General features: G+C 49.2%; 1 protein-coding gene across 1 annotated transcript in view; it reads right to left on the reverse strand.

Annotated features, from left to right (window-relative positions):
* Positions 1-317: 317 nt before the first annotated feature.
* LOC311134692 (phosphatidylinositol phosphatase PTPRQ-like) overlaps positions 318-13,230 on the reverse strand; it is a 46,327-nt gene continuing 33,414 nt past the window's right edge. Inside the window, exons 28-53 of the mRNA XM_084168449.1 lie at positions 12,517-12,867; positions 12,111-12,386; positions 11,839-11,990; positions 11,494-11,635; positions 11,086-11,367; positions 10,726-10,943; positions 10,415-10,577; positions 10,176-10,294; positions 9,905-10,091; positions 9,551-9,792; positions 9,203-9,272; positions 8,338-8,496; positions 7,890-8,193; positions 7,718-7,791; positions 7,494-7,593; positions 7,247-7,375; positions 6,799-6,843; positions 6,289-6,315; positions 6,084-6,165; positions 5,874-5,964; positions 5,721-5,797; positions 4,954-5,088; positions 4,720-4,845; positions 1,557-1,838; positions 1,256-1,379; positions 318-1,135 (exon numbers count right to left, since the gene is read on the reverse strand). Coding sequence (XP_084024575.1) covers positions 1,098-1,135; positions 1,256-1,379; positions 1,557-1,838; positions 4,720-4,845; positions 4,954-5,088; positions 5,721-5,797; positions 5,874-5,964; positions 6,084-6,165; positions 6,289-6,315; positions 6,799-6,843; positions 7,247-7,375; positions 7,494-7,593; positions 7,718-7,791; positions 7,890-8,193; positions 8,338-8,496; positions 9,203-9,272; positions 9,551-9,792; positions 9,905-10,091; positions 10,176-10,294; positions 10,415-10,577; positions 10,726-10,943; positions 11,086-11,367; positions 11,494-11,635; positions 11,839-11,990; positions 12,111-12,386; positions 12,517-12,867 — 3,995 coding nt within the window. The 3' untranslated portion in view covers positions 318-1,097. The remainder of the gene's footprint in view (positions 1,136-1,255; positions 1,380-1,556; positions 1,839-4,719; positions 4,846-4,953; positions 5,089-5,720; positions 5,798-5,873; positions 5,965-6,083; positions 6,166-6,288; positions 6,316-6,798; positions 6,844-7,246; positions 7,376-7,493; positions 7,594-7,717; positions 7,792-7,889; positions 8,194-8,337; positions 8,497-9,202; positions 9,273-9,550; positions 9,793-9,904; positions 10,092-10,175; positions 10,295-10,414; positions 10,578-10,725; positions 10,944-11,085; positions 11,368-11,493; positions 11,636-11,838; positions 11,991-12,110; positions 12,387-12,516; positions 12,868-13,230) is intronic.

Below are 13,230 nucleotides of genomic sequence, written 5' to 3' on the forward strand. Positions count from 1 at the left end.
TAACAAACTGAGATTAGGAGCACTCCCTTTAAGAGTGTGCTCCTAATCTCAGCTCGTTACCTGTATAAAAGACACCTGGGAGCCAGACATTTTTCTGATTGAGAGGGGGTCAAATACTTATTTCCCTCATTAAAATGCAAATCAATTCATACAATTTTTGACATGTGTTTTTCTGGATTTTTGTTGTTGTTATTCTGTCTCTCACTGTTCAAATAAACCTACCATTAAAATTATAGACTGATAATTTCTTTGTCAGTGGGCAAACGTACAAAATCAGCAGGGGATCAAATACTTTTTTCCCTCACTGTAAGTGTATGTAAACTTCCGACTTCTACTGTATATAGCCTATATATTAGGGCTGTCAAATGAAGAAAGAAATGTAATCGAGTTAATCGCAGGATTTGCTGTGATTAATTGCCATTAATCGCAAAATCAGAATTTGCTCAGATTGACATTCTTTATACAAAAAGCATTACAAGAATATTGATGTCTTGATTTTCTTCAAAGTAACGGTAAGCAAAATCAGGTAAATTGATAACTTGTTTGGACATCACATTGTGGTTTCTAGCTGTATAGATTCTGTATTTTTGATGTTTTCAGTGTATTTTGAACACTTTCAGACAATGCAATTAAACGCGATACAAAGAAATGTGTGTAATAAAATTACAAAAAGTGAACTTGAGTTAACTGGTTAACTCTGACAGCCCTACTATATATACATGTATCTCCCTCTCTTTTCTGCCTGTGGACATAGAAAATATGCAGGGCTCCAAAAGGGCTGTAATGGTGTGACAATTCAGGCCAGGGAACCACCAAGTTTCTGTTGTGTGGTTTTGACTCTCCTGCCAAAAAAGGGCAACTTGTGTTCCCAAAGAAGCTGGAGGAAACTGGAGGCATTACTATTTTTGGACTACAAAATTATCTCTCCTTCTTTCACTCTTTCTCTCCTCTCTCTCTCCCTCCCTCTCTCTTTCTCTCCCTCTATCTCTGGTGGAGCAATCTATCTGACAAACAGTCAGTATGTCCAGGATTTGGCCCCATGACCCAAGAATAGGTGTGTTTATCAGGTGTGAAGTTGACTGAGAAGTTCTCAGCCTTTACATTGTAGTCTCCTCCCATTCCAGTTCAACATCACCTGCAAGAACACAAAAGAGTAGAGATATGAAATGTGCGTTTATGACGTGTGTGTATGCTAGTGTATGTGTATTTGTATGTATGTGTGTGCGTGCGTGCGTGCGTGCGTGCGTGTGCTCACCCTCCATAGCGTCCAGTGAGTCCATCTTCTCCAGAGCAGAGTAGTTGACGAACCAGATGGATTGGCTGTTTCCTTTACTGTTCAGCAGGTCCAGAGTACTCTGGTGTAGGAACATATACTGGGCCTGGGGACATGCATGCACAAACTCGCTAAGATTCTGTCAGGCTCTCTGCAGGTTTGAATACACCAGGACAACATGGGGAAACTAGAGTATCACATTACTACAAAGTATCATATCCATATCACAGTAAGAATATTTCATTATATTATGATACATGTTGTATAAAGACATATTTCTCACCAGGTTCTGCACCATACACATCCTCTCACTACGTAGTTCAGCCACCAGACCGTAGATGTCCACAAAGTCATGATCACTGACGTGTTGGATCAGGTGGTCCAACGCTATAAACACTCCTGTCCTGCCCACGCCAGCACTGCAGTGCACCACTATAGTGGTGTTCTCATGCCTGTTGGCTCTGATGGCTCTAACAAACTGTATGAGTGTGCTGCTGGACTCTGGTACACCATGCTCTGGCCAGGAGGTGTAGTTGAAGTGGTGAACCACCATGTAGTCCCCATGCTAGGGAGAGAGAGAGAGAGCGAGAGAGAGAGGGGGGGAGAGATGGGGGAGAACAATGTTTTTGTGACACTCTGGCTCCGGGACTTTTGTATTTGAGCCAGGGTGTATTTTGTTATGTTTGGGTTTGGGTGTATTTCTATGTTTGCTTTTCTGTTGGCTTAATTTCTAGGTTTGGTCTATGACTCCCAATCGGAGGTAACGAGTGTCAGCTGTCGGCTCGTTATCTCTGATTGGGAGCCATATTTAATCTGAATGTTTTCCTGTGGGAATGGTGGGTTTTTGTTCCTTTTGGTCAGTGTACCGTGGACTTCATTGAGTCGTCTTTTGTTTGTAGTTCGATAACGTTTATTTAATAAAGTCATGTTTCTTGGACACGCTGCGCCTTGGTCATACTTGGACGACATAGACGACCGTGACAGAAAAACCCACCATAAGAGGACCAAGCAGCGTGTCAAGCGGCAACAGGACCCAGCTCCAAAGGATTCATGGACATGGGAGGAGATACTGGCTGGAAAGGGTCCTTGGGCACAACCGGGAGAATATCGCCGCCCTCGTGAAGAGCTGGAGGCAGCTAAAGCCGAGAGGAGGCGGTATGAGGAGGCAGCACGGAGTCAAGGCTGGAAGCCCGTGGGTACTACCCAAAAATTTATTGGGGGGGGGCTTAAAGGGAGTGTGGCGAAGTCAGGTAGGAGACCTGCGCCTACTCCCTGGACTTACCGTGGAGAGCGAGAGTACGGGCAGACACCGTGTTACGCAGTAGAGCGCATGGTGTCTCCTGTACGCAGGCATAGCCCGGTTCGGTACATTCCAGCTCCACGTATCGGCCGGGCTAGATTGAGCGTTGAGCCGGATGTCATGAAGCCGGCCCAACGCATCAGGCCACCAGTGCGTCTCCTCGGGCCGGCTTACATGGCACCAGCCTTACGCATGGTGTCCCCGGTTCGCCTACATAGCCCGGTGCGGGTTATTCCTCCTTCCCGTACTGGTCGGGCGACGGGGAGTATACAACCAGGTAAGGTTGGGCAGGCTCAGTGCTCAAGGGAGCCAGTACGCCTGCACGGTCCGGTATTTCCGGCGCCACCTCCCCGCTCCAGCCCAGTACCACCAGTGCCTACACCACGCACCAAGCCTCCTGTGTGTCCCCAGAGTCCTGTGCGTCCTGTTGCTGCTCCCCGCACTAGCCCTGAGATGCGTGTCCTCAGCCCGGGACCACCAGTTCCGGCACCACGCACCAGGCCTATAGTGCGTCTCGGCCGGCCAGAGTCTGCCGTCTGCCCAACGGCGCCTGAACTGCCCGTCTGCCCAACGGCGCCTGAACTGCCCGTCTAACAACGGCGCTTGAACTGCCCGTCTGCCCAACGGCGCCTGAACTGCCTGTCTGCCCAACGCCGTCTGAACTGTCCGTCTGCCAAGCGCTGCATGAACTGCCCGTCTGTACTGAGCCTGCAAAGCCGCCCGTCTGCCATGAGCCTTCAGAGCCGTCCGCCAGACCGGAGCCGCTAAAGCCTTCCGCCAGACAGGAGCCGCTAGAGCCTTCCGCCAGACAGGATCAGCCAGAGCCTTCCGCCAGACAGGATCAGCCAGAGCCTTCCGCCAGACAGGATCAGCCAGAGCCTTCCGCCAGACAGGATCAGCCAGAGCCTTCCGCCAGACAGGATCAGCCAGAGCCTTCCGCCAGACAGGATCAGCCAGAGCCTTCGGCCAGACAGGATCAGCCAGATCCGTCAGCCTGCCATGAGCAGCCAGATTCGTCAGCCAGCCATGAGCAGCCAGATCCGTCAGCCGGCCATGAGCAGCCAGATCCGTCAGCCAGCCATGAGCAGCCAGATCCTTCAGCCAGCCATGAGCAGCCAGATCCGTCGGCCAGCCATGAGCAGCCAGATCCGTCGGCCAGCCATGAGCAGCCAGATCCGTCAGCCAGCCATGAGCAGCCAGATCCGTCAGCCAGCCATGAGCAGCCAGATCCTTCGGCCAGCCATGAGCAGCCAGATCCGTCGGCCAGCCATGAGCAGCCAGATCCGTCGGCCAGCCATGAGCAGCCAGATCCGTCAGCCAGCCATGAGCAGCCAGATCCTTCAGCCAGCCATGAGCCGTCCAGCCAGGATCCGCCAGAGCCAGCCAGCCAGGATCCGCCATTGAGTCCGGTGCTGTCCCTTAGCCCGGTGCTGCCCCTTATCCTGGTGCTGCCCCTTAGTCCGGTACTGCCCCTTAGTCCGGTGCTGCCCCTTAGTCCGGTGCTGCCCTTTAGTCCGGTGCCGCCCCTTAATCCAGTGGGGTTTAGTGGGGGGGTGGTCATGTGGAGGAGGCTACGGAAGCAGATAGTGACTAAGGTGGGGTGGGGACCACGACCAGGGCCAGAACCGCCACCGGGGACAGACGCCCACCCAGACCCTCCCCTAGACTGTATGCTGGTGCGCCCGGAGTTCGCACCTTTAGGGGGGGGTACTGTGACACTCTGGCTCCGGGACTTTTGTATTTGAGCCAGGGTGTATTTTGTTATGTTTGGGTTTGGGTGTATTTCTATGTTTGCTTTTCTGTTGGCTTCATTTCTAGGTTTGGTCTATGACTCCCAATCGGAGGTAACGAGTGTCAGCTGTCGGCTCGTTATCTCTGATTGGGAGCCATATTTAATCTGAATGTTTTCCTGTGGGAATGGTGGGTTTTTGTTCCTTTTGGTCAGTGTACCGTGGACTTCATTGAGTCGTCTTTTGTTTGTAGTTCGATAACGTTTATTTAATAAAGTCATGTTTCTTGGACACGCTGCGCCTTGGTCATACTTGGACGACATAGACGACCGTGACAGTTTTGATTATCAAGAGGGAAACTCTATAAACTTGGTTACTCTGGGATACTCAAATATGTGTGTGTGTGTGTGTGTTACCCTCTCCACTTTGAGAGCTCTGACGGTCCAGTCAGGATAGACGTCCTCTGTCAGCTTGGTGATGATGATGTCCCCAAACACTGTCACCGGCTTATTATCTTCTGGCCAGTACTGGTGACACCGGATCTACACACACACACAAACACAAACACACACGAACACACACAATTGGTGACAGCAGATCTAAACAGACATACAACCCTGACACTACTAGAACCTTGGTCCGGTCCTTACCCTTCCTTTCTCATAGCACTGTGTGAGCATAGCGATGGTTTGTGTGCGAGTCTCCCAGATCATCCTCCAGAAGTCAGCCACAGTACCGGGGAGAGGACCCTGGGTCGCTATGAACTCACTGGGACACAGATAGCCCTATTGAGGGAGAAGGAGATGCAGCAAGAGAGAGAATCTTATAATCAGAACAGAGCAAAGTCACAAGTCTCCAGTATATATATATTACTTTTTTACTTTTACTTTTTCGCCCCAATTTCGTGATATCCAATTGGTTGTTACGATCTTGTTTCATCGCTGCAACTCCCCTACGGACTCGGAAGAGGCAAAGGTCAAGAGCCATGCGTCCTCCGAAACACGACCCTGCCAAGACGCACTGCTTCTTGACACACTGCTTGCTTAACCCGGAAGCCAGCAACACCAATGTGTCGAAGGAAACACCGTCCAACGGACGAAGTCAGCTAGCAGGCGCTAAGCCCGCCACAAAGAGTCGCTAGAGCACGATGAGACAAGGAAATCCCGGGCCGGCCAAACCCTCCCCTAACCCGGACGACGCTGGGCCAATTGTGCGCTGCCCAATTGGTCTCCCGGTCACAGCCTGGGATCGAACCCACAAGTCTCCAGTTTTGTAAACACAAAAGTTGGAGTGTTTAGATGGCAAGGTTCAAGAGGTAATTACATTTTCTTTGAAAGCATGAGTGTTCTCTTTCCGGTGTGTGTGTGTGTGTGTGTGTGTGTGTGTGTGTGTGTGTGTGTGTGTGTGTGAGACTCACTGAGATGAAGCTAGCATTGATGTAGTCAGATCCAGGCATGCCAGGTTCAGACAGCAGCTTAACACGGTTGTTGTTGTCTGTAGAGGAGAGAGTGTGTTAGGCTGTGTGTATTTGTTACGCTCAGTGTGTGTGTGCATGCATGTGTGCTCATACAGGGTTTGATGTTAGTGAAGCGGTTCTTGGATCTGTTCCAGGGAAGGTCAGCGTCTGATGTAGCCAGGTCGTGCAGCAGTTTGGGCAGCTCCTGGCGAGGACAGGGTTAACACTGTCAGTCTACACACAGACACACAAACACGCACGCACATACACGCAGGCGCGCACACACACAGGTTTTCACAGGGGTCAGAGGTCAGAGTTACATACTGCAAACTCTTCCTGGAACTTGACGTTCTCGTTAGCACACAGATCCTCTACATGCTGCAGAAAAGACCTCTTATTGACCGGCCTGAGAGACAGAGAGAGATGGGGGTAAGAGAAATCCTTCACAGAGCAGCAATCCAAATCCAACTAGTATTGCCCAACACATACAATCACATAGCACAACATACACACTCATCAGGTGACTTACTTGAGAGACTTTCTGTAGCTGAGAAGTCTAAAACAGAGTTGACAGAACAATATGAGTCACACTAGCACACTGAGTACAGCAGACTTTACTTTCCATTACTCTACAGTTACAGACAGACTGACACACTGAATGAATAACAACAGAACTTCACTGTGAAACTAAAGCAATGAGAGAGACAACAACACACTGCAATGCAACACAGCAACACAAACATGGAGAGCTACAACACATGAAGTGCTACACACAGAGAGGCTACACACACTGCCTACAAATGTAGGATCTTAATTTCAGCCAGTTTGCTACAGCAGGAAAATAATACTTCAGAAACAGAAAATGTGAATTATTATGTGGATTATAATTAATGTACATTTTTATTGGGGTTGATACACTTTTCATTAGGGCAAATCAAGTCAGAAATGTAAAAGTGTAAAAAAAGCTCAAATACACTACAAGTTTGCAGCAACAAAAGAGTAATCAAATTAAGATCCTACATCTGTAATAACAACTTACTGGATGACAAATATCTCCTTCCGTCTAAAGAAGAAGGAGGAATACCTGGAGAGAGAGTGTGAGAGAGGGGTTAGAGTGAGAGAGTGCAGAGTGCAGACAGCCTTGTGTGTGGTTGTGTGATTGTGTGTGTGTGTGTGTGTGTGTGTGTGTGTGTGTGTGTGTGTGTGTGTGTGTGTGTGTGTGTGTTAACAGCAGCCAAGCACAGTCTGTAGGCATGCAGGTAGGTCGAGGTCGGAAGAGTGTTAAAGGTAGAGTGAGCATAACGTTACAGTGGGTGAACCTTTGTGATGGAGTGTGCGAGTGATAGAGAGGGAGTGCGAGTGTATGTGTGAGGAAAAAGACACGCACACGTAGGCAGACACACACATTCGCGCACACACACACACACACACACACACACACACACACACACACACACACACACACACACACACACACACACACAGACCGGTGTAGCTTCTCTTCCTTCAGCTCCAGGTCGGCCACAGCAATCAGCTGATCCAGTTTAAACTTGGTCTCTATAATCTCCGCCTCCCGGGGAGAGTAGGTCCCTCCCTCCTTCTGACGCTGACGGATCCTGCCATTGGATGAGGGACATGTCAAAAGCTCTGAGACACCTGAATACGGCTGGCTGGGTTTAAACCTTGGTCAGCTAGAACCATCAGCTAGAACCATCAGAGGAACATTGAGTTTACCTGACAGAGGCATAGATGATGATGATGAGCAGCACGGCTAGGAAGAAGGAGAGGACAACTCCCAGAATGATCTGTTCATCTCTGGTCAACAACCCATCCACTGTCAGACAGGAGGGGGAGCGGTGGAGAGGAGGGAAAGATAAGAGGGGTTGTTTAATCACTTTGCATTGGAGAGGAGAGGTGTGTGTGTGAGTTTGTGGAAAGAATAGGGGAGGAGTTGTTACCTGCGGTTCTGATATGCTCAGAGTAGTCAGAGTCTGTGTACTGGCCTCGGATGTTGGTGGCTCGGAATTTAAACCTGCAACACAGACAAAGACATGCACTGTATTGAACTTTGTATGTGTGTGTGTTTATGTCTGTGTGTTTACAGTACATGTGTGTGTTGTGTATACTCACACGTAGACAGTGTTTGGTTTGAGGGGTCCGTTACAGAGTGTGTTACTGTACTCCTCAGTCAGACAGTTGCCCTCCTCTCCGATGACATAGTGGTCTTCCTGGTGGTCTCTACGGTCCAGCACCCTGTCCCTCACAATTCTGTGTCTAATGTGTGAGTTGGTGCGTCTGCTGGTTTGTGTGTGTGTGTCCCTGCTCTCGTGGTCCCTCACACAGAGTGGGTTGGGGAAGCCATTGTCAGTCAGGTAGGGGGCGGGACGAGAGAAGAATGCGGTCTTCCAGTTGGTCAGGTTCCTGCTGTCCATCACTTAGACAGAGAGACATACAGATCTCAGACTAGGCCTAAAGCAGTAACTCCTAAACATTTTAGTTTAGGAGATATTTTCTGTCTGATAGATGTACTGTATGTTTATGTGTGTGTCTGTGCATGTTAGCGCGTGTGATGTCGTACCCCCAGATTCTGACACAATGATCTGGATGCTGCTGATTGGTCCGTTGTCATCGCTGTAGAAACAGGCTGGCATGCGGACAATGATGCTCTTGGAGGTTACCATGGCAACTCCTCCTCGGTCCAGCACGGCCTGGGGTCTCTGGGTGGGCTTGGCAGGAGCTACACACAGACACACACACACACACACAAACGTTGCGGTTATGCAGGGGTCATGTTGGGGTTATGAATGGGTTATGGGATTCCTCACAAAATCAGGACCAAGAAAATACCATGATTTGGGGGATTTTCCCGAACTTTAATCCATAGAATGGACTTTAGAGGAAGGATTGTTGACATATAGTTTACATTTGTATTTAAAAAACATAATAGATAAATAATTAATCAAAGTTGGTATGTTTATGACATTTTGGCCTTCCCCAGGCCTCCTTTAAGGCTCCATAGTGTTTAGTCTGTAGGAGCTCCAAAGCAAACATTGGTGTCATATGAAGCTTCACCTCTTTACCACTTTATTGCCTGCTCTGTAATATGAGTAGTACTTTGATTTCAATAAAGCAATTCTTACATTCATTTATGAATATTGAAAAACATTAACATGACTATTGAAAATATACATTTTTAGATTTGGCATATATTTCTTTTTATTTTCAAACAATATATAATCTACAGGCATATCAAAGTTCCAGAGTGGGATCTCTGCTTCTGTTAGAGTTATGATCCAATCTGTAAGCATTATCAATATTAAAATGGACTCATGTCCTTCCTCCAAAGGAACATTCTATGGATTAGATTTCCTGAAAATCATGGTCTTTTTTTGTCCTGGTTTCATGAGTAATCACCCTTATGTAGTGTAAATGTAGCACTGTACCTATGATTCCAGTAGTGATCCGAACCTCTGAGCTGGGGGGGCTTAAACCTGCGCCGTTTACTGCTGCAATCTGAGAGAGAGAGAGAGAGAGAGGAGATTTTCTCAGAAAGCTGAAGTGTTTTGTGACAGTGTGTGTGTTCCTCGCCCATATATTATAGTTGTGATCTGTGTGTGTGTGTAGTTGTGACCTGTGTGTGAAGTTGTGACCTGTGTGTGTAGTTGTGACCTGTGTGTGTGTAGTTGTGACCTGTGTGTGTAGTTGTGACCTGCGTGTGTAGTTGTGACCTATGTGTGTAGTTGTGACCTGTGTGTGTGTGTAGTTGAGTCCTGTGTGTGTGTGATCCTCACCCGTATACTATAGTTGTAGCCTCCCTTCAGCCCCTCGATGACTGCGGTCAGAGTGCGGTTCTTATTTTTGACCACAGCGAGGTGGTTAATGGTCATCTCTAGCTGGCCCTGGCGGTAGACAAGCACCGTGTAGGAACTTATGTTCCCATTGGGTTCCTCCGGGGGGGCAAAGGTCATAAACACACGGGTCACTTCCTCTGGAATCACATGCAGGGTCACGTTCTTAGGAGGATCCCTGGGCTCTGGAGGGAGGAGGGGAGCGGGATGGACGGAGGAGAAGGAGAGAGAGAGAGATGAACTACTTTCTAGTTGAATAAAGTAGCTACTGTATTACTGTATGTGTGTATTCCTCACCCTCCTCCATTGTTCTGATGACAGTGGGCTCAGTAGCCTGTCCGTCCCGCCGTGCGTTCTCCAGTGGTCCAGTGAAGGCGGTCACGGTCACAGAGTAGCGACTGAACGCAGTCAGGTTTGTCACAACTACGGTCCTCAGCTCCTCTGGACCTCGTACTACAGACTGGTTTAACCCCTTGCTATCCAGCTGAACAACGACACAACATACAGTCGTAAGAAACATTTTAATTTTATTATTTGTGTGTGTGTGTGTGTGTGTGTGTGTACTCACAGAGATGACGTCTATGAGGTAGGAAGTGGGGCCGGTGATCACATCTGGGACTTGCCATTGGATACGGAGGCTGTTGGAGGACATGGTCACCGACAGGTCACTGGGTGGGGCATCAGGGTCTGAGGGATGAGACAGGTATGAATATGCACATACTGCCTGGGTGTGTGGGTACTTCTGTTGTATGTATGTGTGTATGTGTGTACTTTTGTATGTGTGTGTGCATGCTTGTGTGTACTTACTCCCAGCCAGTGTGTGTGTGTATCTCCAGGGTGTGTGTTCTCCTGGCCCAGCATTAGTAAGGGCTGTGATTCTGAAGCGGTAGAGGCGGTACTTGACCAGAGACTGGAGAGTGATGCTCCTGTTGCCCTCACCACCATCAGAACCATTCACTGACACCAACACCTGACCAGGAAGATCATGAACATGAAGATGATGTTGAGTTCAATGTTAGGAAATTCATTCTGTGTCATACAGCATATTCATGTAGACATACTGTATGTACGACACAGCAGCCGACAACATTTACGTTCAGATATCCAGGTAAACATACATCCTGATCCACGCAGCCTGGAGCCAGGGCAGGGGTAGGCTCTGGCAGGTGTGTGGCCTCAGCTAGGGGTGTGTCAGACTGGCAGTCGGGTGACAGCAGCTGCACGGTGATGCGGTACTCAGTGAGCATGCCCGGAGCAGAGAGGGGAGGAGCCCATTGGAGCGTCACGCTGGTGGGTGTGGCCTCTGACACACTCAGGAAGCGAGGGACACCAGGAACTGCAGGGGGATATAAAGGTGGGTTGAGGTGGTACAGTTCATTTGGTCTCCTGGTGAAGTGTGTGTGTGTGTGTGTGTGTGTGTGTGTGTGTGTGTGTGTGTGTGTGTGTGTGTGTGTGTGTGTGTGTGTGTGTGTGTGTACCTGACTCGGGGTGTGTGTAGGCAGTACAATTGATCTGGTCTCCTGGGCCGGCAGAGTTGACAGCCGTCACGGTGAGTGTGAATTCTGCGTCCGGCGCCAGCCCGCTGACCGTGTACTGGTTTGTGTCAGCCTGGTGTATGTATGCCTGTGAGTCTGAGTGTGTGTCCACCTGGACCTGGTAGTACAGGATGAGTCCATTGGGGTTGGCTGGAGGCTCCCAGTGTAGAAACACAGAGTCCCAGCTCAGACCAGAGCAGGACAGGTTACCCACCGCCTCAGACACTGGAGCCAGGAGACACAAGGTTAACGCAAGGGTTATTAGCCACTTTCACATGCATATGGCACTTGATTTCTAGTTACACAACCCCACATACCCAGGCACACACCCACATACACCCACACACGGACCTGACTCGTTGGTTGTGAAAGACACAGGAGTGCTGTACTGGTCTCCATGACCCACTCTGGTGTAGCTAAACACACTGATCTCATAGGAGCGGTGAGGCCGGAACCCACTCAGCTGTCCTTCTGTCCACGGACCTGTAGAGTTCTGAGAGAGAGGAGGGGGGAAGAGAGAGAGAGAGAAATCAGGAAATCTTATAGACAGAACATAGCAAAGTCACAGGACTCCAGTTACACATATTTAACGTTTCTTTGTGAGTGTGTGTGTGTGTGTGTGTGTGTGTGTGTGTGTGTGTGTGTGTGTGTGTGTGTGTGTGTGTGTGTGCGCATTCCTGTGTGTGTGTGCAGTACCTGGTATGTGAGTGTGTTTGTGTTGTTCTCAATGATCCTGAAGCCGTAGTGTGTGACCACACCATTGGGTTCCAGAGAGGCTTCCCAGGTCAGCCACACAGAGAAGGCTGTATGGTTATACAGAGACAGGTTACGGGGAGGAGACATCGGACCTGGTGGAACACAATGTAAGAGTACATTACTGGCCTTCGTCTGTGTTCAATGGCAGCAGTTGGAGGGGTTATGTTAGGTTAGAGGTTAATAGAGGTTAAAGGTGAGAGGTTAAAGATTACCTGCTTCGTCTGTGTGCAGCATCAGTAGTAGCGGTGGTCCAGAGCCCTTGCGGGTGGCTGCGGTGATGGAGAGGTTGTAGGCAGTGTAGGGCAGCAGCTGTGTGAGTGTGAGGGTGGTGTTGGGGGTGTGTGTGGTGTTGGAGCCTCCAGGGCCGAACAGGGTGAGGGAATACTCGGTTAACTCTCCGTTGGTCTCCAGGGGGCGCTGCCACACCACAGACACTGAGGAGGACGACAGGTTCCTACTGGACACCAGCATTGGAGCTGAACTGGGGACTGGAGGGAGAGAGTGGGTTAATAGTATGTGTGTGTATGAGTTTAAAATATACATTTTGTGTGTATATGTGTGTGTGTGTGTGTGAGTGTGTGAGTGAGTGAGTGTGAGAGAGTATGTAAGAAGACTCACTATCATCATCGGTCCTTACGTGCAGCAGGCTGGTGTGGTTGTGGGCGGGACCGGCACTGGTTGCCGGGGTAACAGTGAAGATGTAGGGATAGTACTTCCTGAGTTTGGTAAACAGGAAGACGTTGTCATTGGTTGTCTTGGTGATGGTATTGTTGACAGCGGGGGGTCCGCGGGGGTTGCTGTTATGGTTTGGGGGGTTCAGGGGTTCAGTGGTAAGGGGGTGTCCAGCCTCCTGCAGGGTGAGCAGGTAGAAGGGGCGTCCGTTGGGTTCCATAGGGGGGTCCCAGCTTACTATGATGGCCGTAGAACTGAAGATCTGAGCACTGAGGTTGTGGACCGGATCACTTGGCACTGTGGGGGGAGACAGGGAGTTAGTATGACTGACTGAACTACTATGCATAATTTATATCACTGAATACTAGGACTGCGTCGGAAATGATGGGTCAAGATGGTGCTACATAGCGAACAGGGTGTCATTACTAGAACACTACAAGCTACAGTATAGGATGCTGTGTACACATACACAATACATCTCCACCCAAACCAACAACATTATTAAGAAATCAAACACTTGAGCCACCCCAGGGAGAGAGACACACCAACACACACAAAACAGCACTTCATCATCATCATCATCATCATCATCATCATCATCATGAGGATCATCACCCCATGAGCAACAGGGAGAACCTCAGTGTGAAAAGAAAACAAGAA

Source organism: Coregonus lavaretus (assembly GCF_964263955.1).
Source record: "Coregonus lavaretus genome assembly, chromosome: 9".
NCBI classification, from domain to species: domain Eukaryota; kingdom Metazoa; phylum Chordata; class Actinopteri; order Salmoniformes; family Salmonidae; genus Coregonus; species Coregonus lavaretus.